This window comes from Sturnus vulgaris, chromosome 1 (assembly GCF_052056855.1).
Source record: "Sturnus vulgaris isolate bStuVul1 chromosome 1, bStuVul1.hap1, whole genome shotgun sequence".
Taxonomy (NCBI): Eukaryota; Metazoa; Chordata; class Aves; order Passeriformes; family Sturnidae; genus Sturnus; species Sturnus vulgaris.
Window position 1 is genome coordinate 122922672 of NC_142243.1, and position 26274 is coordinate 122948945.

The 26274-nt window shown below is 35.6% G+C and overlaps 1 protein-coding gene across 1 annotated transcript in view; it reads left to right on the forward strand.

The window, feature by feature from the left end:
• The window catches only part of PREX2 (phosphatidylinositol-3,4,5-trisphosphate dependent Rac exchange factor 2), a 169533-nt gene that overhangs the window by 85567 nt on the left and 57692 nt on the right, over positions 1-26274 (forward strand). The window contains exons 19-30 of the mRNA XM_014873008.2: positions 202-287; positions 2510-2646; positions 5707-5824; positions 6662-6846; positions 7692-7853; positions 11568-11790; positions 12140-12347; positions 17258-17437; positions 20141-20235; positions 22192-22274; positions 22606-22696; positions 23872-24000. Of these exons, the coding sequence (XP_014728494.1) occupies positions 202-287; positions 2510-2646; positions 5707-5824; positions 6662-6846; positions 7692-7853; positions 11568-11790; positions 12140-12347; positions 17258-17437; positions 20141-20235; positions 22192-22274; positions 22606-22696; positions 23872-24000 (1697 nt within the window). The remainder of the gene's footprint in view (positions 1-201; positions 288-2509; positions 2647-5706; positions 5825-6661; positions 6847-7691; positions 7854-11567; positions 11791-12139; positions 12348-17257; positions 17438-20140; positions 20236-22191; positions 22275-22605; positions 22697-23871; positions 24001-26274) is intronic.

Here is a 26274-nt window from a genome sequence, read left to right on the forward strand (position 1 = left end):
GTGAAATAGATTGTTTGTATTGTCTCAGCTTGCTCTTGTTTCTGATGTTGGTGGTGCGTGGTATCTGGAATATGAATGCTGCAAAATCTGAAAACTGATTTGAATAGGAGCGTGGGGTTTTATACCCTTGTAACCTATATGCTGCTGAATAACAAAATGCTACTTTTTGCTACATTCATGTTAAATCTTTGCTTGTATCAGGACAGTGAAGATTCCTGACTCTGCAGATGGACTTGGATTCCAAATCCGGGGTTTTGGCCCATCTGTTGTCCATGCTGTTGGGAGAGGTAAGCCATAAGAGCTGCCAGTGGTACTGGTAAATATACATTTAATATCCAAATGACTGGATTGAGATAAATCAAAATTAGGTCCAGTAATCCATCTTGGATTATTATTTTTCCCAAAGAAACAAACTCAAATGTAATTGTTTTGTGTACTTAAACTCTGTAAGCTTTGGATACATCTTCCAACTCTTTTTTTTTTTTTAATGTAGTTATACCAATGTAGGAAAGTTAAGTTAAAGATGTGCATTTTTTATAGATTAAGGAGTAGCTGAAGGATGCAATATTCATTTTGTCCAATGAATGGCTGCTGGGAATCTGTGTATTAATTTCCTGGGTGTCTGTGTGGTTCTGCAATGTTTTGAAAACATTTTACAAAAAAATGTGCTTTTTACGAATCAAGAGTGTTAATGGCTTTGTCTTAGTAATTGCAGATGTTTCATGTAAATACTCTTTTGGGATGTGATTTTCAGATGCTTGCTATCCTAACTCAATGTTTTTGAGCAGTGCACTTGTGCTAAAAGAAGTTGAAGCATTATTTCTTGTTGTTTCCTGTTGTTTATGGTAGAGCAAACTAACTCTATTTTCAGGCAGTGTGGGACAGTTGTGTCTCTTTCCCCTCTCCCGCCTTTGTAACTGAGGAGTTAAAAGTGAACTGATCTGCAAAACAGCCAGATTTGAACAGTTTGACTTTTTTTCTAGGCTGTGGTGCCAGAAATTAGATTTTCAGAAGAAAGACTAATAAACTACAGACTTAGTAGTTGATGTGATAATTATTTCTGCACCTGGATCTCAATTCAACTGCCTATCATTATTCATTAAACACATACTTTATTCCAATTAGCCTCAACAATATGCAAGTGCTTGCTTGTGTGGTTTGCTAAATCTGGAAGGTTTTAAGCATGTGCTTAAATACTATGCAGAATTGGGACCTTGGGGTTTTCTGAAGAGATGTTTGTTGGGGTTTTTTTTGAGAGAGATGTTTAATAAGATGTATTTATAAGTTTATTTTTAAGTCTTTTTGGGGAGAGGGGAGATTGTGATAGCTGGTAATAGTGTAATTTCCAATTACTTTCTTTTTTATTAGATTTTAAACACAACTTTAATCTAATAGTGATAATTCCTAAAAGGAGGGAAGGTCATGTATATTCTCTAAGTTATTTCCTTGTCAAATATGCTCAACTGACAAGTCATGAAGTCGTGACAAGCTTTCTATTTGTCAGCTCTGCAAATTCAGTCTAGCCTTTTCTTTCATAGTCCCTAGCTTCTGCACCCCAGTCTGGCAGTCTCTAGGCAGTAGATTTTTACTTCTTGGCACCTCTGTGGCAGTATCAAGAGACATTAGGAGGTGAATGTTCACGTAGCTGGAACTAAGGTCATACCCCAGCAGGCTGCCTTTCAGGAGTGAGTTTGAACCACACTGCAAAGACCTGGAGACAGCTGCTATTTTTGTAGTGCCTATTCAGTCTCTAGATTTTCCCAACATGGTTATTTCATTGTGAAAATAAGTCACTCAACCAAATATTTTATGTTGCTTAAAGAGAATATTTTGGTTTGGTGTTGTGTCATGTGTGTCTCTTTGTGCCACCCTCTGATAATTTAATTTGAGATATTCTACCTAATTGTCTTTGAGATTTTGATTTAAAACTGTAAGGTCCTCTGCTATAATTGTGTTGGTAGGGAAGATGAGAATAAGAACAATATCTTTGGAAATGTCTTTGGAATTTAGATATTTCACTTCATGATTAACATGATATGCTTGTATGCTCTTATAACTCTTTATGTATTGCCAGAAATCTTCTGTTTTGTATGTAAAATTGAAACACTTGATTTAAACAAGAAGCTCATAAGCTTGGGTAATATAAAAGTAGGTAAAGTTGTAATCAGTAATAGTAATTAGTTGTAATTAGACTTTCAAGCTAGAGCCATTTTATAATTTTAAAGTCCTTTTCTTTGAGGACATTTTTTACACATTGCTAGTCAATGTTTGTTGTTTTATAAAGCAGCCTTTAGAAAACTGTCTGGTCTCTTTTATGGAAACATCTGCTAGCAAAATCCATTTTCTTGGCATCCAACTGGTCTACAGAACTACTCTGTGGTCGGGGAAGTATGCAAGGATCAGTCAGACCAGGTTCTGAATTTTTTAAAAAAAGGATTTTTGGACTGTAAGCTTGAAGGGAGATGTTTAGGAAAAGAACTCTGCTAACTATGTGGGTTTTTATTAATAGGAACAGTGGCAGCTGCGGCAGGTCTCCACCCTGGCCAGTGCATAATCAAAGTGAATGGAATTAATGTCAGCAAAGAGACTCATGCCAGTGTTATTGCTCATGTCACAGCCTGCAGGAAGTACAGGCGGCCAATGCAGGTATGTCTCATTTGGTGCCCTTGCACATTTTCTTCTAGGTTTCTCTTTTTGGTCAAAGTAAACATTGTGGTGTTTATCTCTGTGCACATATCTGTTGTGTTTGAGTGGGGTGAGAGGAAAGAAATGGCGAATAAAACTGAAGGGAAGCCAATGGAAATATGAAAGCTGAAGATTGCTCAATGGTAGTGTTCAAAATCTGCTTAGTTTCTGCACTGAAATAAATATCATAGATAATTTTTATATGGTGTTTTTAAAGGGCTATTTCAAGCGTTTCTGCAGTCCTATGCAGAAAGAATTTTGAGGTATATTCTCATCTTGATGGAGAGGGAATCACACAGCTTGCTGCTTGCTCAGCAGCAGTAGAATGAACTGCATAAAACTGATCTTCTTCCAGAATTTCGTTACACTTCAGTACACAGAGAGCAGACTGCATATATTCCATCCATAAAAGAGTTCCCATTCCCATTGCATTCCAGTTTTGAGAATAAGCATATTTTCAAGGACTCAAAATATCCTTTTTTTAAATGCATGCAAATTTTGTTATCTTTGTCATGTTAGTTAAGGACAAAATCTCAGACTTCTAAAATACAAATTTAAGAAAAAAACAAACTAAGCTGGATTGTATAATGTAATTTTCTAATTCTCTGCAAATTTTTCATAAACTGTGAACAGATATTATTAATGAACTTCACAAACTCTTCAAGTACATGTTTACTGAGGAGAAAAATCCAATTAAAATCAAGAATTGAATCCTTCTCCCACACCTACTGCATAGTTATAAGAATTATATAGTTAGAACTGGATCATATAAAAACAATCTTTATGAAAATGTTCTTGGGATGTTTGTGTTTAAATGATAATGCAGAATTGAAATCGTTACATGGCATATCAAGATCAAGCTCATCTATGCTTTAAAGGAAGATGCACTCTAGTAAAGAGAAACTGTTCTGTTCGTCAGTAGCAAAACTGGCTAGAATAAAAGATAAATTAAATTCATTATAGCAGTTTTGTTCTCTCTGTGTATAACTGTAGACTTCCTATGAATATTAATGACATCCAAAGACTGTTGGCTGGTGTGAATGACTTGACATTAAAAAATTACTTTGGGTTTCTTAATCACTTGTATAATAACTTGAGTCTTTTTCATATACATAGTATTTATTTCACTTTTAAAAAATAGCTGATCATAATTCAGCAAATCACAGATAACTGAAGTTCCTCAGACTCAGTTAATTTAGGATACAGTGTTATCAAAAACTATGGGAGAATTGTCTAGACTGATGTAAATGGTAGTGTTCCCACTGGTGCAAAGACAGCTAAAATTTAATTTCCTATTCGGAAATTTGGTGGGGTTTTAAAATTTTTATTTGGAAAATGACTATGGATTTCTCCTATTTTATAAGTGCAGTGCCTACAGCCTATAATTTAATTACAAAGAATATTGCAATCTCTCCTGTGGTTCCCAATTGCATAATTGAAAGGGAATATTTTTCTGTTTCTTATATCTTTTACTTCTCAGGGTAAAAAGTCTTCCTAATCACCTAGAGGATGAAGCTTCATTTTAGCTTCTTTCAGTTGATAACTATGTAATTTCTGTTGGACAGTGTTTATCTTCTGTCTTGTCTGAATAAAGAAAATTGAGACCAGATTTTACTTCTTGGAATTACGATTTGTTTGCAGTGATACTAACCATGATGTGATACCTTGATGTGCAGTTTGTTCTCCTGTAATGATTTTGAAAAAACATTGCTCCAAGTCATATTGCATTAGGTTGGTTGTTAACTTTTGAAAAAGAGACTTCCAGTTTAAGTAGTTAGTATTTCCTTTTAGAGGTTGGCTTAGTGCTGCCAAGCAAGTCTTTTAGAATCCATAACTAAGCATCAAGCCTTGAGGTGAACCTGAGAAGTGTGGATTTCAGAAGCCTTCCTGTTGATCAGCTTCTGCACAGCTGTTTTCAAACAATTAATGCAGAGCTCTGAAAGTTAAGCTTTCTTATTAAAATATTTCATGCTGTTGAGTGAAAAGCAAGGCATAGATGAATCTAGGAAAGCAAGAGAGAACATACCAATGGGATAAAGATAGAAGCTGAATGTTGTATTTTAGCAAAGGATAACCGGATGGCACTTTGCATGAAGACTTTAACATTCAGCCTAAATTTTTGTTGTCCTTGCTTGACTTTGAATTCTTCCATGAACTTCTTTTTGAATTCAGATTTGTCATAACCATGTCATTTATTCTGCTGTAGCTGTTGGAGAATGAGTGATTAACTAACTGTCAAGCTTGTTTTGAAGCATAAGGGGCAAAGAGTAATCTGGGGATGCCGTGCTTGATAGGACCTTCCACAACGGTGTGATGGACATGTGGCTGAGTGACACACTGGGTAGGAGATGTAAGACATACACGTGGCTTCTTCAAAGGTTGTATGACCCATGTAAGCCACCATTCCTCTGCTTGTGTGTCACTCAGCCATGGAAGATGGTGGACTTCTGGAACCTGTGGGTCTTTTATTTGGAGGAGCACAGGGGGATGGTAATCCATGGGAAAAAATTAAAAAAAATATTACTACACCAGTAAAATATTTATAGTAAAGGGAAATACAAGTAAGGAGGGCTCTAGTATAGGTTCTTTGTGCCAGTGACCCATGGGTGATAGGTTAACTGGACATTCTCTGTCTTTGGTTGATATTCTGTAACATTTGCCACCAGGTTTGTGGATGCACAGCAGATTGAGCAAAGCAAAAACTGGTTCTTTCCCCCCCCCACCATGATTTATTGGAGAAAAATATTTTTTAATCTGCAATTTGATTTGAAATGCCTTAAATTATTTTTGGCAGAGACATGAAAATTATGGATGTCATACTGTCACAGACTTCATACTGTCTCATGACAATATATGCTGAAATAAAAAATAACTTGCCAGAATTCTTTGGATGGTTTTATGCAATGCCAAAATTCTCTGGTTTTTTTTTTAACTTAGGTCTTAAAAATAATGAAATAGTTGCCATCAGTTGCACTTGCAAAGCTTTTTCTAGCTGTCTATTTTTTGTTGGTTTTTTTCCAGCAAGATTCTATACAGTGGGTTTACAATAGCATTGAAAGTGCACAGGAAGATCTTCAGAAAACAAACACCAAACCCTCTGGAGATGATGGAGGCGATGCCTTTGACTGTAAAGTGGAAGGTATGTGATGCTTGTTTGATCTTGTTGTTGCTGAAAGTGCTATTATAATACAAGGAAAATGTAGGCAGTGGGTTTGTTTGCAGAGAGGAAATTTTGAGCAGATCATAAGATGTGTTTTGCATAAGGATTTGCTTTCTTATGTATTCTAAACATATAAATTTAACATGCTATTCTTTGAAAAGTACTGTCTTTCCCATTTAGAGAAAATACTTCTGTGAACACTTTGGGGAAAATCTGTTTATTTTCATTTGTAAGAAATATAAACCTAGGCATTACCCGATTTATTTTCACCACTAGTAATCATTTATGACAAACTAGATATATTAGTCATTACTGCATAGGCAATAAAAAACGACAATCCTTCAGATTATTTTCAGGCAATTGACGTTTAGATAAAACTGAACTCATATGCCACTTGTAATTAAAGAGACAGTTAACACGTGAACTGTATTTATGTTCTCTTCATAAAGAAGTTATTGTGGTTTCATTTCTGAATGTTCACAATTTTCATAGTGATTTTCTTTTACTTTATTTAGAAATTCCAAGTTTTCCCTTTTTTGAGTCTTTCTTAATGTTGCTGGATTATAAATGACATGGAATTAGCCTCCTTTAATAACTGCTTGTAAAGAAAGACTATTGCCTGTTTTACAGTCCAGTATTTTAACATCTATAAATCTACTGTGTTTTGATTTTTATATTGTTCAGCCAGATTTTTTAATGAATGTTTTCCAATAGAATGATCAGAACATACTTCTTTCTAGAATGTTTGCCTATGTCCTTTATAGTTCATTTAATAGCCAGGGCTTGTCAACTGATTTGTTACTTTATTTGCTCTAGAGGTAATTGACAAATTTAACACTATGGCAATAATTGATGGAAAGAAAGATCATGTGAGTCTGACTGTTGACAATGTTCATCTGGAGTATGGAGTGGTTTATGAGTATGACAGCACAGCTGGAATAAAGTGTCATGTCTTGGAAAAAATGATTGAACCAAAGGGATTTTTCAGTTTGACTGCAAAGGTATGAAGCCTTTTTTATACATTAATGCTCATTGTATTTAATACTAATGGAGAAACTTGTGTCTTTTTTTACTCCTATGATTATATATCTTTCATCTGATACCTTATAAATGGTCACCTTTATCTCTCTGCTGTTTTGGAGGATGATTGTGTGCGCAGGATGTAAAATGAGTTATGTTGTCATTATAAATTGAGCCTTTAAATCTAAAAAAATGTTAAAAGCTCTTCAAAGTCTTCTATTCCTCCTGCCCCTTTCCCTTATTTATGAAATATCAAATAAAAATTGAAAGAAATTCAAAGATGCATTGAAATATGTATAAAGGCTATATACTACCCTCATTTTTTCAACATGCCTTTTATTTATTTTTCTCTCACCATTATAGCAAGACTTCAGTCTTCACTGGCCAGTACAGCTTATTCTGTGCCCTATTTCCTGGCCTTTTAATGTAGAATATACAAGAGGATAGCACTCCGTTTTCTTTTATGCTTTTTTAATGTGTTAGTATGAATGAATGAATTCAGCAGCTTTGCTGATATGTGCTGATCAAGTAAATACAGCAGATAATGTATTTCAGAGGAGCTATAGTGGTTACATTAGTAGGAAATTAGTAGTAAATCCATTATCAGACAATGTCATGAGAAGCCAAGCAAAAATACTTATGGGTGTAACTTAGCAGGGAGTAGATTTAAGAAAACCTCTTTGTGTCCCAAACTTCATTCATTGTTGTTGTGCACCATTTTCTGTAATGTTATCAAGCTTTTCAGCTTTAGTTATAAGAGATGATTACTAACTCAAAATTTTAGTCAACCTAATTTTATAACATACTCTTGTTTTTATTATCTTAGATTCTTGAAGCACTGGCAAAAAGTGATGAACATTTTGTGCAGAATTGCAACAGCCTTAATTCCTTAAATGACGTGATCCCCACTGAACTTCAAAGTAAATTCAGTGTCATTTGCAGTGAGAAAATTGAGCATATCTACAGAAGAATCTCTAGTTATAAAAAGGTATGACCTGCATGTCCTAAGCTTGATTATATTTGTCTTTTAAGGAAAAAACAGGAGAATGTGGTATACTTTGAATAACTCTTCAGTGTGTCTATGGCAGTGACAAAAATGTGGCTGAAAATTTGGCTATTTTGAAGCATGAATGCCTTAATTGAGTAGTTGCATCAATTATTTTCGAGCCATTCTCTTTCTTATCCCTTTTTTAGACATTGGGTAGTTTATATTCTTTCTTGTTTGCTGTGTCCAGTTGTAGACACAATCAGCTGCATATTTCTGCAAAAGGGCCATCATTCTTGTAAATGCCTTAAACCAATACTCCAGTGAATTTGCAGATGTTAACCAAAAATGTAGCAATAACAACAGAACCGTTTTTTTTCTTTCTAGTGCAGCTCAAATACCAAATTTTAACCTTTTTATTCAACTTTTAGGCACTAGCATAACTGTTAATAGTAACATCTCTGTAAATTATTAGCTTTACTTGGTTTAATAAAACATAATAGCATGGAAAAATGGAGAAGGTGCTGACTTTCATATGTTTGAGATCTAAATTAATGATATGTGAATGAATAAATAGCTCAGACTGTGACCTCTAATTGCTATCAGTGCATTTCTGTACAGTTGTTTAACCAACCAGGGTGTAAATGAATCAAACATTTGCCATTTTGTTAATGCAAACTCATTTTCTCATCCAGACTCCTTGTTCCTCTCTCATGGAACCTAATTATGGGGAGGTGAATTACACTGAAGTAGACTCAAAATGATTCCAAAAGAGTGGGTCTGCCCTGTCTTACCTCATTTGTGGATCTGAGTTGTGACATTTACAGACTGGTCTGAGAGTTTATACATTAAAAAATTGGGAAAAAAAGCAAAGGAAAAGGAGAGTGAATAAAGAAGCTTCACACATTTGCAGAAGCTGAATTTTAAAGAGTAGATAATAATTTTTTAGTTTTCAAAGGAAAATTGGGAGAATAGTTAGGAGTATCTATAGCTTCAGTAGTCAGTAGGATGAAGGTCAAAAGGCAGCTTGTCAGACTTTTTCGGGTGCTCTCTATAAAGAAATGGAATAAATTGAGTTGTGTCAATGGAGACATCAAAAGAATCCTGATACTGCTTTAACAAACATCTGATCTCTTCATTATTTCCCTCAATTACAAAGCTCCATGTTTCCAATTTGGTTAAAATTCAAAATAGCTGTTTTAAAACCAAAATTCATTAGTTTTCATATTAATAGTTACAGTTCAAATAGCAGGCAGATGATTTATATGTTTTCTGTAGCTGAAAAATTTGACTATGATATACAGCCTCTACAGAGGAGGCCAAGACAGTAAATCAAATTTTGTTGTGTTTGCTGGATGTGAAAAAACCAGCCTCAGGGAAGTTTTCATACTTCTTACACTGTCTAGAAGCAGGTATTTCTGATACATACTGCACTTAAAATCTCATCTGCTCAAGAATCAGCAGTTTCACAGTTACAGCTTTTAATGACAATTAGTAATGCAGTGGATTTCAGGAATAGATATGTCATTTTCTTGGCAAGGTAAGGTAACCATAGTTACAGGAGACTTTCAGAGTGCCTGAGCCCAGCTTGGCTCCTGGTTTTACTGTGAAAGTTCGAATTCTATAAATAAAAGTCTTGTAGATTTCTGCAGTTCCTACTATTATTATTATCAGAACATTTTGCTCCTAATGGATCTTGATTCCAGTGCCATGAGTCCCAGATGTTTCTCAACACATATCTGAAAAGAATTTTGGTCCTGACTTATGACCCGATTAAATCATAGCCAGCATTTGGTCTCTCTGGAGCAGGATGTGTGGGAGATTGAGATGTGAAATATGTACTTGCAGAAGCATTTTCATCATTGAATGTCCTTAGTACCCTTCTTAACAATTTGTACATTCTTCAGCCTTTGAACAACTCCATAATTGGATTTCTTGTAATGCTCCAAATCTTGTTGTGATCTAAAGATTTAAATGTAATTATCCCAACAAGTGTTCATCAGGCTGAAGTAGTATGACACCAAAAATAAACAGAAATTTAAGTCCCAGTACAGGAGCATCTTAGTTTGCAGAAGGCATGTGTCCTAATTCAACTGAAGTGTTAGTAAAAAAGTTGACTGATTTGAATTTTTACTGACATTTATTAGTGAAGAAGCTGTGCAAGTTAACTTTGAAGATATTTTTATGCATGACATGAGCTGTGGTTCATAGCTGAAGTAGGTCTGTGCAATATTTTGACTGGAGAGATATTCTGATTAAAACACTGATTACATCTTCTCAGAAAAAAAAACTCTTCCCTAACAGCAAACTGCATTGGAAATGATACATATTGACAAAAATCCTACTTGCAACTGACAAATCTCTTTTCCAATTGAAGGGCTTGATTGCATGACCAGATTCTGAAGTAGGTGTAGTTGCTGAGTGTCCAGTTCAATCCTCACCATTTTGGGTTGACATCTTCTCATCTTAAAAGCCAAATAACTCTAAACCTATTCAATACTGTACAGAATTTAAGATATTAGAGTCAAGGGGGATGTGGCTAAGCACTGTATTAGAATTAGACCATAAAAATCATTCCTCGTTGCTGAGCTGATATATATGAGGGAGAAGAGGTGCTGGGCTAGGAAAGTCTGTAAAATGTGGTGTTTGCAGTTTATATGTACTAGTGCTTGTTAGCTTCCTAATGTCACTCAAAACAGAAAGATGGTTGAGGTTGGAATGAACCTCTGCAGATCTTGTCCAACCAATCCAGCTTAAGTAGGGCCACCTAGAGATGATTTCCCAGGACCATCTTTGAGGAGGGAGATCTGACCTCTCTTCCCTGAACCTCTCTGAGCAACTTGTGCCAGTGCTTGATCACCTTCACAGTGCAAAATTGTTTCCTGATATTCAGAGGAAACTCCTCTATTTAAGTTTGGGTGCATTGCCTCTGGTCCTGGCACTGGACACTGGCACTGGAAAGAGCCTGGCTTTGTCCTCTTTGCACCATTCCTTCAGGCATTTGTATACATTGATGTGTTTCCCCCTGAGCTTTCTCTTCTCCAGGCTCTCAGCCTTTCCTCACAGGACAGATGCTCCAGTCCCTGAATCATCTCAGTGGGCTCTTCACTGGGCTCTCTCCAATATGCCCATGTCCATTTCTGTGAAGCCCAGGACTCAAGGGGAGCCTCACCTGAATAGGGTCACCTCCCTCCAACCCCTGACAATGCTTCTCCTAATGCAGGAGGATAAGATATAATTAAAAAGGACTTCCTTCTTCCTGAATAAGAAATTCAGAATTCCTGCTTTTCTGATTTTGTCTTCATTATAGCTTCAGACAAAAATTTCACGAATTTTTGAAAAATACTGGTTTGAAAACATCGGCCGGTGTTTACAAATGTCATGGGCAGTACAGCAGTTCCAGATTTGCTCCCCAGAAAGACACTTAATTTTTTATTATGTTCCACGGGAAATAAATTCTATCTCTCTGTTATAGAGCTATTTATTTCTTAAAATATCATTTGCTTCAAAAAACAACATATTAAAAATGTAAAATGAAAAATATTCATCTTTATCTTTTAGAGAAAGATGGAAATTACAAAGTCAAGATGTCTTAAGTCAAGGATGACTGAGATATATTAAGCTTTTATTTTCTAGTTAGATACATGGGTATTGTTAGCTAAGTGTGGACACAAGAAGAGCTGATAATCAAAATCTGGTTTTCTTTCTTACTTGTAGTTTTCAAGAGTATTAAAAAACAGAGCTTGGCCTACCTTCAAACAAGCGAAGTCAAAGATTTCACCACTTCACAGCAGTGATTTCTGTCCAACCAATTGTCATATCAATGTGATGGAAGTGTCTTACCCTAAGACCTCAACTTCCCTTGGTAGTGCCTTTGGTGTACAGTTAGACAGCAGAAAACATTCTTCCCATGAAAAGGAAAATAAAAACACTGATCAAGGTAAGTCAATCGAGCTTGAAAGAGCTACTTCCAGTGCTTCTGATATAGCGTCTTAAAACGTAATTAGTTTAGGTTTATAGCCCAAATATTAAAATTAAGGACAAGCCTTTTTGAAATCACTCTGCTTTTGATTTTTTGTTATATTTTAAAGCATAATAAAGGGTAGTCGTAATTTCTCAATAACTTTTTCTTAAATAGCTTGACTTTGAAATGCAAATAAAATGCAAAATTAAGTAAGTGCATGACTTTTTAATCAGAAGAATATTTCAATGTCTGTTAGGTATTTTACTAACTTCAAAATGTATGTTGAAAAAGAGATAATGATGAAATTCCTTTGGATTATCCCCAGGTAAACTGAATCCCATGATTTATGTCCAACATACCATTACTACTATGGCTGCTCCTTCAGGACAGTCTCTTGGCCAGCAAGAGGGCCATGGTCTGAGGTACCTCTTAAAAGAAGAAGACTTAGAAACACAAGATGTCTATCAAAAATTGCTCTTCAAATTACAAGCTGCACTGAAAGAGGTGGAAACATGTGTCTGTCAAATAGATGAGTAAGTAAATGTTACCATCTGGACTTGCCTTTAATTTTTCCATTGAAGATAATGACAAATCTGGGAAATGCTTTTGTGTAGCATAGGACTCAAAGCTGACTTCAGATAGAATTGGAATAAGGAATTTAAGTGCAGGTGATGCTGTACTTTGATCTTTTTTGCAGCATGCCTGACTTTTTTTCCCACAGTTTGTAGGCTTTTTTCCACTTTGTAGGTTTTCTTTAGAATGTGGTAAAGTTAATTAATTTCAAGTGAGGAATATATGAGGCACACAATGTCACCTACAATTTCACTAAGAATGGAAACAAAGGGCAGAGGTATAAAAATGTCTTTTATTAAGCTCTCCAGGTATTCCTGAACAGTCCCACAGATGAATTTTTGGGTAAGGCATTATTCACCTATAGGGAGAGCACTAATTTGTTAGACATTTTTCAAAACCAGATTGACCTTGAGGAAGAACTATGGATTTGGGGAGAGCCACCCTTGAGTGATTAGGACATTTGGCTTGAATGTGGGAGTCTCAGAGTCTCATCACAGTTAGTCCTAATTCAGGACAAGGATTTATAACTTGCTTTTTCATTTGCAAAGTAAGTGTGTTGACTCCTGGGCTATTTACTGTCTTGGGATAAGGATGAAGAAGGATAAGAAGTATTTAGGTTTTAAAAGGTCCTGTATGGAATGCAAATGTCAGGAATTAATTTTTAAAATATAAATAGCAAACTTTTTTCAGTTTAAAAGACAATCTGTCATGATCTTCAGTGTAGAGAAGTGGTATATCATTGTTTCTCCCCTTATCTTGAAGACTGTAGCATGATTTGTCCTTTCATGTATACTTAAGCACTGGATTTCTTTTTTTTACTGGTCTCATAGTAATTGTAATAGTTATTGAAGTAATAAGTAATTGTAATGTATCACATACTGCAATGGGAATGAAAGCAAGAATTGACCCTGTTTTTAAGAAAATGTTCTTTCCTGTGCCTTTACGTATATCTGCTAAATTTCAGGCTGAAGTAAATTAATTAAATTCATGATAATTTCAGTGCTTAGTGCACTTAGAAACAACTGTCTGTAAAGCCTGTGTGGTCTTTCTTCCTCATGGAAGTCAGAAAAGTATATGTGGAATTTTAGTCAGTATTTCAGGAAGTTCCAGTTGCCAGTATGCCACACCTTTCCTTTCTATTCCCTTGAGCTTCTGATGCAAAAGCACAGGAAATTCTGAGCCTTTCTTTTGTGTAAATGTATACATAAATACACACACTCACAGAAAAATTGTGTGTACAGGAATGTATGTATGTCTAGACATATATTCATTTTAAGAGTCATGCAGTTTTGGCAGTAAGCATGAGGGTTCACTTTTTTCATTCCTAATTTTTCTGTACACTGACCTTGTAGCTGATCTTGTATAAGGTATACAGATGTATTTAGCAAATTTTACCTTTGGCTGATTGGAAGACTGAGACTTTTCATGCTTTATTCCTCATGGACATTGAGTGGACTGCCAGTGAGTAATTACTGTAGAGGAAACAGGACAGCCAAGAGGCCTACTTAAAAGTGCTGAACAGGGAGGATTGAGCAATTCAGAAGTATATGGTGTATTAGAACTTAGTTACAGATACGAATTAACTCTTGAGATTTAGGACTTAAGAAACAAAAGATAGAGTGACACAATAGTTGATCCAATGGCTGTGCTTTAATTAGAAATTACTGAACTTGAAGAGCTAGGAGGAAATGCTTGAAAACAGTAATTTTATGTTTTTTATAGAGACAGTAGAATTTGTTTTTTCTGTTGTGGCATAGTAACAATAAAATCCATGTCTTTTTTTTTTTGCTGAATTGTTTATTATCCTAAACAATCCTTATTATTTTAATATTCTCAGGATAGATAATATGAACATGGTATCTATCACAATTTTTAATTTATGTTGATATTGTGTGACAGAAAAATTGGACTAATGAATGACTATTTGGTACCCTTTATACTTACTGTTGAAAAACTTGCACATTCATGTTACTATAGGTCTCTGCTCTGTGTTAAGGTCAGTATTGGTCTGTGTTTCAGCTCACAAAATCTTGGGGCAGTATTATCTGCTCAACCTCTGCTGGCTGTTAGTGAATTGAAAAATGAGTGCTTCATCTGAAGAGCACGTCTATGAGAGCCTATGGATTATGGCAAGGGAACATTTAAGAGAAGATTTTGTACTCCTAGCATCATCTAAGAGTTTGTGCGATGGTTTGCTGATGAGGTTTGGTTGGATAAGTGATACAGTACTGACACAGAGAGAGAAATGCACACAGAATATGTATTCCCTTTCCAGAGGTTCTCAAGGCTTCACTCTGCTCACATTCAAATAGTTTAATGGTATCCCCATAGTCCTTTAGTGGTGCTGCAGATAGCCCATATTGCTCCTAGGTGTTAGATAGAAATAAGTCCTTCAAATTTTCTACATGGTGACTCTGCCGTGTACTTGGTTCTTATGCACTCAGTGCTCTCCCACGATCCCAGCTCTTCTGTGGAAATATGTCTTTCGGGAGTATACAAGAGGCTTGAACAGTTTTCAAGTCTTTGTGGAGTGAGGAAAAGGCAGAGAAGGTCAGAGGTTGCAGAAGGTTTTTTGTTATTGCCATTTTAAATTCTTTGACTAACCGTAGCAGGTTTTGTTTGTCAGGGTTGTGTTGACTTGAGTTGCACATAGGAGTAATTCCAAAGGTGAGGGCTTATTTTTAAGATTTAAGTTGCTTTGTTTCATGAAAATATTCTTCACAGAGACTCTCTAGCTGTTAATTACTATTCACACATGTTTCTCCTTTGAGAGCTAGACATCTAAGGTAATTTTGTTTGGGGTAGGCCCATCTCTGGAGAAAATGTATTGTGCATGCGTTATGTTTAAGAAGAAAAACAAACATATATTTAAGCATGATTATTGAGGAGGGGATGTATCCAGGTTTTCATTTTAAACTCCCTGGACTGAGTTTTTAAGAGCACATCAGTGACCTGATGACCTGAGCACATCAGTAGCTTCTTGCTCTAGAACTTGGTAATCCAAAGTTCCATCTTTCGTTCATGGTAGTTCAGCAAAACATTTTTCCTAAGAAAAAGAACACGCCTGCTGAGAGAAATGGAATAGCCCACTTAGGAAAAAAATCCAGCTACCTTAATCAGTCTTTTACTGAACTCTTGGCAGCAGTCACATAAAAGAAGGGATATAATAGTCTGTCTGTCTTGATAAATAATTGCTATGGAGAAGATATTTTCAGGAGCTGAAATTGCAGTTCATTATGCTTGTTTCTTACTCTTGATTATTTTCTTGCAACAATGAAAGCCCCAAGAAGTTACTAGAATGAACTTTAATTTTTAAGTGAATGAGAGTGGGACCACAAGAAGAAGCAAAAGTATAGATTCATCTTTGTCCTTATCTTTCAGCAGGCAGAACTATATGGTCTTTTGGGAAAGGGCTTTTTGGTTTAAGAGCAGTGTTAGAATGATCTGCCATGAATTTGTCTAATCTCTTCTTGAACCTCTTATGTATTTCTTAAGAAGAAAATAAGTTTTACAGGTATGAAGAACTGATTTCCTAGGGTTTCTGCTTCTATAACACATTTATTTTAGGACAAGTTAAAAAACACATATGGTCTAGCTCAAGATTGACACTGAACACTGATGTAAAATATGGGCCCTGTCTCTCTTCCTGTATTCATAGAATTATGCTTGCCAGTGACTGGAAAGAACTGAGTTGTGATTTCCTACTGATACAAAGTGTTAGGGCATCATGTAGCCCAAAAGATATCAGTCCAGTGGAGTGTTGAGTTTAAATTCTAGTGAAACTATACATTTGATATAATTTTTCAGTATTCTAGTTGCAGTTTAGATCAGTATCTCCAACTATATGTGGGATAAAATCTGCCTATTCCCATTAGCAGCAAGAATTTCGTCTAAGATCTAAAATGTTTGAATCCTACCATGTACTTTGTAGAAAGTTTGCCAGTTGACCATTCTGACAGCTCCTTCAATAAAACCCTGCTACTATTTCTAAGTAATTCCAGGGGAAAAACAAGCTTAGTTCAGTCTCCTCTGATTTCAGGCAGTTAGCAAGTAGTTTTTGCAAGAAAAATACTGCTTTTGAAATACAAATATTAATTTGGAAATGTGATTTTAATGGAGTGTTTGAGCAATAGGAATTAAAGGACAATTGCCCATTATTGCTGTTCTGGTCTTGAAAGTAAATTAGAGCATCTCAGTAAGAATTAATCATCCAAGAAAATGAATTTTTCACTGCCAGTATTTCTGCATGTTCTAAAAGTAGCAATCTGCGCCGTTCTCTCCTCTTGGCTGGATGTCACTTTTGTGCTCGTCAGAGACGCTTGTATATTAATCATCAGTTTTACTAGTGATAATGGCTTAGACACTTTGAATGTCAGGAAGTACACAGATGTTAATAAAGATCTTTAAAATGCCCTAGTAGAATAGTTTGTGATGCACACTGGCACGTCTTGTACAATAGTAATTGGGAAAACACATGCTTTTCATAGACATACAGTTTCTTTCGTTTGTTTTCTTGATTTGTGCTAAGAAGTGCAGGATTCATATTTAAAAATAGTTATGTTAATATGCAGTTTGACCCCAAGTGTCCAAAAACGTGCTGTATTTCTTCTCCAGCTGGAATCATTGCTTTCATACATGATTAAGTATTTGGTAAGGTTAATGGGTTTCACTGTTAGACTCTCTAACAACAGAATGTGTCACTTCTTTCCCTTGTTTCAAATAGATATTGACTGAATTAAGATATTCCCTTCACATATTATAGAATAATAGTTGGAGGATGGTGATGAGAAACGTTATCCTGTTGCTAGCTCACTTTTGAAAAGCTGGAATGAAAAAATGAATTTCCCTTTTTTTTGTGTGTGTTTCGCAGCCTTCTTTCTTCAATAACATATTCTCCCAAATCAGAACGTAAAACGCCTGAGCCTTTAATACCAGCAGACAGTGATACTGAAAAGGGTGAAAGGAATGGGAAGAAAGTGTGTTTCAGTGTAACAGGTGATGAACAAGAAGATTCTGGTCATGATACCATCAGTAACAGGGATTCTTACAGGTAACTTTATTAATGATATTTTTACTTTTCAACTGAATAAAATATGGAAGTTTTTAAAGTACCAAGTGGTTATTAAGACTATTAGAATATGATTGTGGCATTACTAATGGAGGAGTAAGTAGCCTCAAGATGTGTAAAATAAACTCTTATGAGTACAGATTAATTATTACATCTTGGTCACCCAAATCTGGATAGGATATCACAAGCAGAGATGTAAAACTTTACATTACCTGTCTTTTAAAAACCAGAAATCACTTGTTTTATGTCTCCAACAACAAACCAAATATCTACCATGGAAATCAAGGTGATAGAGCCACCATTCTTCCTGATGTAAAGAAAAAGATACTGCTTATCAGTATATATTTCTCACCTTCTTTCACTCTAAATAGTGTAACATCAACTCACCTCTAGAATTTGTTTACTGTGAATGAAAATACGACGAATTTTGAAAAAGAAGGAGTAATCGTAGCAAGTATAGTTCTTATATAGATTATACTCTCTTGCTTAGAGAGAGCTGGTTAACTACATGATACAAAAATTAAATTTAAATTTAAGTTGCAAGTAAAATGAGGGCTCATTATTTGTTCAGTATCATAGTTATGCTTAGAAATTAGAATCTCAGTAGGTTCATAATTCTTCTACAGAACCCTGTGTTGCTGAGATCTCTTTCTAAGCTATATTTGATTACTGCAGCCTGGTAGATATGAACACTTCATCAGAGTAGAAAGAGAGCCATAGAGATATAAATGCAGAGATAATTTGTACAGATTAAGTTTGTCTTGTCCTTAACACGGTGAATGCACAGGCAAAGTTCTTGGTCCAGCAGAAGCACATTTAGAGTTTCCTGCATGTTCGTGATGTGCCAGACTGACTGTTCATGAGCTGCTCCAGTGATGTGCTTGCTCCCTTCGGGAGGTTTCCCAACTGGCACAGGATTTGTATGTGGAGACAGAAGGTGTGACCAAAGACATGAGCATCTCTATGTTCAAAACAATTTCTTTATTCTGATTCCAGTCCCTTCTGGCTGTGTACGAATAATAAAACCTAGAGTTCCACGTGCAGAATAATAATAAAATTTTTGCATTAAGTACAAGTGTTGGAGTGAGATTAGAATTATTTTTTCTTTGTAAAAATAATTGTATTCGTCAATACTTAAGATCTCCAGCTTTCATAATGCCACAGTGGTTATTAGTGGAACTGTTTGGCTATTTTCAGCCATTATAATGCTCTCATTTTTTGTAGGGTCTCCTTCTAAACCTTATAATACAACACAAAAATCATGCAGAATGATACAGCAAATACATCTAATCTGTTTCTCATTTTCCTGTGTTTTATTTTCTCATGCTTTGCACAATCCAGTTTTAATTAACCTTCATCTCCCCTTTGGAGACTTTAATAAGTGAATAGAGTTAGTTAGAAAACATTTCTTAATATTCAGCCAGAAATTTTTAATACTCCTTGGGACTGTTCACCCGCTATTAGGAACATGTTGTTACTGATGTCTTTTCATCTGCTTAATGGTTATGATTGTAATTACATCATATTGCTTCATTTAAAAGTTTAACTCATTCACTTACCTCGTTGACTACGGATCAAAACAGGTATGTTAGCCAGGAAATGTAAGTCACTCTGCCTAAATTATTGAAAAGACACCTCTGTATCTACACAAATAAGGAAAACAAATAGAGAGCAGGTGTATAACTGCAGTGTTATTTTACGAATGGATATTTTAATCTTGGTGAATGGGTACACCCAAATAATAAAATAGGACCCATATCATTATGTATAAACATCCCTTAGGTACACTTTTACATTATCTTACATTCACTTGGGATTTTAAGACTCCCTCTGCTGGATAATTACTTAAGCATTTCCTGCATTGAAACTAAGTCTGAAGACTTTGAATTCAAATCTATCTTCATAGGATTTTTAGTACAAAAGTCTACGATTTACTCTGGTTTTGCTGCAGGAGTAGGTGTATATCCATGTATTTGCTGTAGAGAACAAATTGTTTTTGAGAGAAAGGAGCAGAAAAAAAAATACAAATTTAAATCCCCAAATCTCCCTATTAGACCAATGTGGGTGAAATTTTGTATGCACGGAAGTTTTGACTGAAGCCACAGATGTAAATGTCTATACATCTCTAGAAAACTGAACAGCTGGAAGAGATGGGATCATGAACTGTTTTGGCTGACAAGGAAAGTAGTTTGTAATTTGAGTTTTGGTTCTACTCAAATGAATCAAATCTTGTAAACCCACAGTGAGACTCTGTTATGCAAGTTGTAAAGACTCAGTGTTTGTGTTAGCTATGGACCAGGAGAAAATGTGAAGTAACTAAAACATTTGAGGCCACAGATTCAAAAAACTGCCACTCATGCAAGAGAAGTTGGTTGTTTTGCATTCAAAGTCTATATTACTATTCTGCAAGTACTTGTTCACAGGTAAGGGGAAGGGAGATAATTGAAGCATCTATTTTGGGAATCCAGTCTTCTGAGTTCTACCAGCACTGCAAATTAAATGAAATCCTAAGCACAGGGATTCTTTATTGTGTATAAAGAACTACACAGACGATCTCATCATTAAATTTAAGATGGGAAAAGAGAATTTCCATAGCTTTTTTTACAGAGCCTGTGTTAAAGGACATAACTTTCTTTCTTTTTCTTTTTTTTTTTTTTTATTTTGTGTTGTGTTTTGCTTTTCAAGTGACTGCAACAGCAATAGGAACTCCATTGCCTCTTTCACCAGCATTTGTAGCAGTCAGTGCAGTTCTTATTTTCACAGTGATGAAATGGATTCAGGTATGTTTGGAAAAGTAGTCTATGGGTCTGTCTTATTTCTTTTATTCAATTTTATTATTTTCATTTATCTGGCAGTTTTATTGTTTTTATTTTAAAAATTGCATCCTCCTTAGTAATAGAAGTACATAATTTTGCTTCTGCCTAGCTAGTGCTGCACTTAGGAATCCTTCTGTAAAAGAGAGCCAACATTCCATCATGTGAATAGGCTGTATTAGAGCTGCTGGAGTCACTGCTTTTCATGTCTTTCATGTCTTGACAGTGCATTGTGTTGCACAGTGTAAGGAGCATTTTAGGTGAGTGTGGAATGCTCTCCTAGCCAGTGTCAGCACTTAGATTGCAGGATATGGCTGTGTGTGTTTGTAGGAAGGAATGTGAGGCCACATGGAAGCACATTCTTGTTTATGCCATGACAAATTGAATTTAAGTAATTGCAGCTGCTAATAGGAATGGGATGGAATTTAACTGCATGGAGAAGGAGGTCATATACTCAGGGACTAATAATAAAAAAATATTTGCTCTAAGCTGGGAGTTTATCATTTGGGAATGATTTAGAAAAAGAAAAAACTGAGCATGTTAGTTGAATATGACCCACCAGTGAGGCCTGGCCGTGGAGAAGGCAAACTTTTATTGCTCATTGTACCAGGAGAGATATTTTCAATTGGAACAGGAAAGTATTAAGACATTATGCAAGGTATCTGAGATTGCTTATGAAAAATGCAGAGTAATGTGAATAAGACAGAAGTTCATTTCCAGAAATTATAAATACTTATATAGCTTAGCTAATACAGAGTAAAGGATGAAGGACATAACAAGCTGTTAATAAAAGAGGAGACCCAGAGTCTGTATCTTCAACTTAAGAAAAATTGAGCTGATATATTCTTGTGTGGTGTCAAGCTGAAATACCAGCTGAGGTGCCTAAAAGAGCATATCTTTGCTAGCCAAGCACAGACACAGTGCTTCAGATGACAAATACTGCTGTTCAGTGAAGCTCTTGCTCTCTGCTGACTTAATTTTCATCTGGTTCCAAAGTTAATCTGGCTAACTCCAGATCAGCGCTCTTGGGCACCATACTTTGTTGCAATTAAAATTCTGTGAAGAGGTATAATGGTTGTAAGGACATCTAAAGGAGCTAAAAAATCAAGGAAAGAAAAGTGCTGTTAAAGTGTTTCACTGACATAAGAAAAATGAGTCTAGATTAACCTTGAATAAATTTGGATCATAAATTATCAAGTGGCTACTTCTTGTCTGTCACCAACATCAAGGAGGAAAACCAGTTTTAAGCTCAGTTTTTCAACATTTTTTGAAAGAATTCAAGGTATATCATCTGTTTTCTGAAAGAGCAAATGACAGGGCAGTGACCTTAGAGAGTCCTCCTCCTTTGCACTTTCTTAGGAAATGATGTGGTATGTGCTACTAAAAGCTTCATATAAATACAAGATTTAGGTGCTGTATTTTTGCTGAATTACTAGAATCTCAGAACCATATAGTTAGTAAGAACATTATGACTGTAAATTATCTGTAGAGTCCTCATAAAAACGTTACACTGAATGCATTTCAGTGACTTTGTGACCTGCCACACTGGGTTTACTCTACTTGGCCATTTCGTCTGGAGTTTAGTATGCTTTCCAGAAGAGTTGTGTGTTCTGGTCACAGAACTGTTGAGGTTTCAAGAGACCTTTTGGGATGATCTTGACTAGTCCCCTTCTCAAGCAGGCTCATCTAGAGCAGGTCTTCCAGAACCATGACTAGTTGGGTTTTGAATATGGTCCTATCTTCAAGAGCTATTTCTGCATTATCAAATAGGTAATAAATGCAAAATATATAAGGGAGAACAGTTACTATAGTCCTGACAGTGTAAGCATCAGTCTGTGTGCAAAGCAGATTATCTAAGCTGCAAAGGTTTTGGAAAACATGCTGAAGATTCTAAACAGTTTCTCATTTTAAAATATTTTTCAGGTGATGAGCTTCCCATAAGTGTTCGAATCTCCCATGATAAACAGGACAAGCTCCATAGCTGCTTGGAGCATCTTTTTGGTCAAGTATGAGATTATTTTCTTGGCTTTGACACTGATGTCTGTGCTTGAGCTAAGATGTCTGTAGAAAATACTTCTTCTTTTTAATTTTGCTTCCCACTGTTTACTGGGATGGTATGTATTTACTCATTTCCCCTCATTTTTCTGTAAATAGTCCAGACCTGCAAATTAAACAGGTACTTAAATTTAGTCTAATGTTCTCTAGTTTGTTACTTTAACTAGAGCCATTAGGTAGAACGAATCCAAAGTTGCTTGTCAGTAGCCCACATTTCTTTAAAAAAAATTGCTAATTGTTGCTGTAAAAAACATCCTTCTCACAGAACCTTGATCCCAACAGGTCGATTCAATTGCCAATCTTTTGAAAGGACCAGCTGTGATGAGGGCCTTTGAGCAGACAAAGTACTTTACACCAGGACGAGGCCTCCAAGGTAACATTTAATTCTAGCTGTGAGAATGAAAAGACAGCTTGAAGGGAAATGGCTGTCCACTCCTTGAGCTGGTGTTAAAGAACTGATTTTGCTTAATCTTAGTATATTCTGCATTAACTAATTGTTGAAGTTCATGTTAAATAGATCTTAATTCTTACTGGAAAACTTGCTCCTTACATTTTAGTGCATAATGTAGGAAAAAATTTCAAAGCTAAATTGTATACTCTGAACTGACTGTTGTATTGCTGAGGTTTTTGAAACAAGAAGCAGTTTTTTTATATTGCAGGTGTTTTTAATACATTTTTGTCACAATTACTGAAGCCATTCCTGATCTATTTTATTACTAATGCCAAATTTTTATTATTTTTGTAGTTATACTATGTTTGAAATTGATTTATAAATAATTTCTGATTTATAGTCACAGCAATATTTATGCCAAATATATACTGATATAAATATTACTTATTGCTTAAAAAGAAATATCCTGTGTGTAAATTCAGACACTCTACTACCACTTGTATGGTTGCTTAAGTCTAAGGGTATAAATAAGCATCTGGTAGTAGTCATAAGTGATGAAAAATAGAAAGGACTTCTTTCAGTACACTGAGTTAAAAAAAAAGAAGTTCTATGGGAAACTAAATATTTTATTAATATCAATAGTAAGACGTATTAACCCTACCTGTGTCTTTTAGCAAAGAATACTGGTTTTAGGTGGCCAGAAGGTGTTTTTTACCCCAGTTGTGAGGTTTCACAAAGTCTGAATTACTACCTCCTAAATGAATTTGCATGAAAGAGCATATAAATTCCTTTTTGTGCTTCCCCCTCCTTTCTTTTTTATTTTGTTGTTTGTTTGTTTTTAAGTAAGTAATTTTGGTTTAGACTTAATTTTCTGAATGAAACAATTTTGTTTCTAAGACTTCCAGGGTCCTACTTACCATGCACCTTTTGTGTTTTGTACCTGCTTCAGGAAGAATCATCTTTGGGGATGCTGCTCACTCTCTTCTTAGACTTAAGCAGGGATCTTAGATTACTATTAGACTTGTCAACATAGCTTTAACTAGAGTTAAATAAGTTGCCAACTCCTTGAGCAGTGGAAACATTTAGGAAAAAAAAAGTCTCTCTGTGACTTTCTCAGGAGGCTTAAGCAGAAAAATACTATTTTTGTCCTTGCTTAGAGTTTCAGCAAGAAATGGAACCGAAGCTCAGCTGTCCAAAGAGGCTACGACTCCACATCAAGCAAGACCCTTGGAACCTCCCCAGCAGTGTCCGGAGCCTTGCCCAGAATATCAGAAAATTTGTTGAAGGTTAGTAAGGACAACATGGTAATAAATAAACACTTCATTAATGATACAGAGGGAGGGAATGGAGAGGGATACAACTGTGTCCTGTTGCTTCTAGGCAAGATTTGTGGAGCACAGTGTAGTCTATAGATAGGTTGTACTCTTAATAACAAGGTTAGTGGAGTTTTTCTCAGCTGTCTTGTACTTAGCCTTCTGTCTTCTGAAGAGAAAATAGTCTTCTGACAAGTGAAAACAAACATATGGTTAGATGTGGTAGGTTTTTCAGGTGCTACTGAAGTCCAGTGGGCTTGACTGATTTGTCACAGAACTTCATGGGACTGATACACCAAAATGAGGCTTTTACTGAAATGAAACTATTTTTTCCCACTGTCTTAACTGGAAAGATTAAGACTCTGCAGCTTTTGTCTTGTACCTTGGTGGTCTTTTTGCTTTTCTGGAGTCATTATCTCTCCTTCTGCTAAAAAGCTATGGTTTTCATTTAATCTATCCCAACTGATGCTATTACTCCTCCTCCTCTGCCTCCCTTCCACCACTGTATAGAAGTTGCCAAGTACTCTGCTCCTCTTTGCCACCAAGTGACAGTGTGCACTGAGGTTTTAGGCTTTTTCCCATGTCTTCATAAGAAAGTAAATGGCCTTCTCCCTTTAGAATATCTTGTCTGTAATTCCTGCTTTATTTCCTGTGCTGCTTGATAAAGAAACAGAAATAAAGAATAATATTACTTTAATAAAAATGCTTGTGCTAGGATTCTATGTGGGAACAAAAACTTAGGACTAGCTTTAAATTATTTTTTTGTGTGTGTTTGGTTTCTTCTGTTTGTGGGCTGGTTGCTACAGTGTCTCTTAAAGAAACTGTTAAATATCAGACCAATGGGAAAGAACTTTGTGATTAGTTTTGTTATTATAAACTTTGAAAAACTAACCAGCCAAACTAAACAAAGTCTTCTCTCTGACTTGGCATTTCTGATTTGAGATACATCATATTTTCAGACTCTGGGTTAGAAAATTATAAAAACAACCACATAAATGTCTCCTTTTTGAAGTCAATCACAGTGGGTTTACTCTCCAACACTAAGAATACTCCTTTTAGTTTAATGGTGGCTGTCACTGAGTGGAAAATTAATAAATAGTTTTGAATCCCTTCATCAGCTTAAACCAAATTATTTTCAAGTTTTAATCTTTCAAAGTCGAGGAGGAATGGAAATGTCATGAACAGTCCTTCCTTACCCCCTTTGAGAAGCTAAGCTGATGAGACCATTTTCACATAACTTGTTTGCCCATTAATAGAGTCAGTACACCTGACCCGTTTTAACCTTGGTCATATACCCTCAATACTGAGCTGAGATTGTTCAAAATTTTGTGGGAGAGTTCATCAAAGTCCAAGTGACTTGCTGCCTCTTTGTAATGCAAAAATTATTTTTTACTATACTCAGCGCTGAGACACAACCAGCAGCTGGATTTAACTGAAGTCAGATGAACAAGAAGCAGGGCTAGTAATGTTTTTAACAGCTAAATTTTCCATTTGTATCTTCATTTCTTCCTTCCTGTCTTGCCATCATACATTGTGTTCTCAGCTGGTCTGGGTACCTAGGAGAACCACCAGTACTGCCCTGAGCTATTTATGGCTGAAAACCTAACACATGGTTCAGAGTCATCTCCCCATTTCCCCTCTTATTCACCTGATTTAGAAAAAAACCTAAAAGGTGTCACCTAATATGACTGTTTAGTTGGGCTTATGAAAACGAATTGAATGATGTCTTGGGATTTTAGAAGAATCTTCTTGTTTGTTGCTGAGTAAAAGGCAATATCTCAGTAATTGAGGAAAGCAGATACATTTTTCTCTTCTAAGTGGAAGTAGTCAAAGGAGACCATGGATACAACTTCACTCACTGTGGGCAAAAAAATGTAATTAAAACCTCCAGTTGTTGTAAACATACTTAACCATTATTGCTCAATGCTAAAGTAAAGATGAATGCAATAAATTAATCTTCTTACTGGGAACTGACTCATTTTTCTTTTTATAAAAGTATCATAGGACATTGTAATTTTTTATTCATTGTTCTGTTGCATTGCAGAATCTATTAGATTAGATTGATTAGTGCATTAAAGCAGGAGACATGGGAGCCTCACAAAGATGAAATGTTTTAAGTCCTAGGTACTAAGATTCCTTTTATTTACTTTGTTTAATAAATATGATGAAATGGGAAAACTCAGAATGTCTTCAGGATGATTGCTCTGGTCTGTCAGTTTTATGTTTATTAGTGTTAGAATTGGGAGA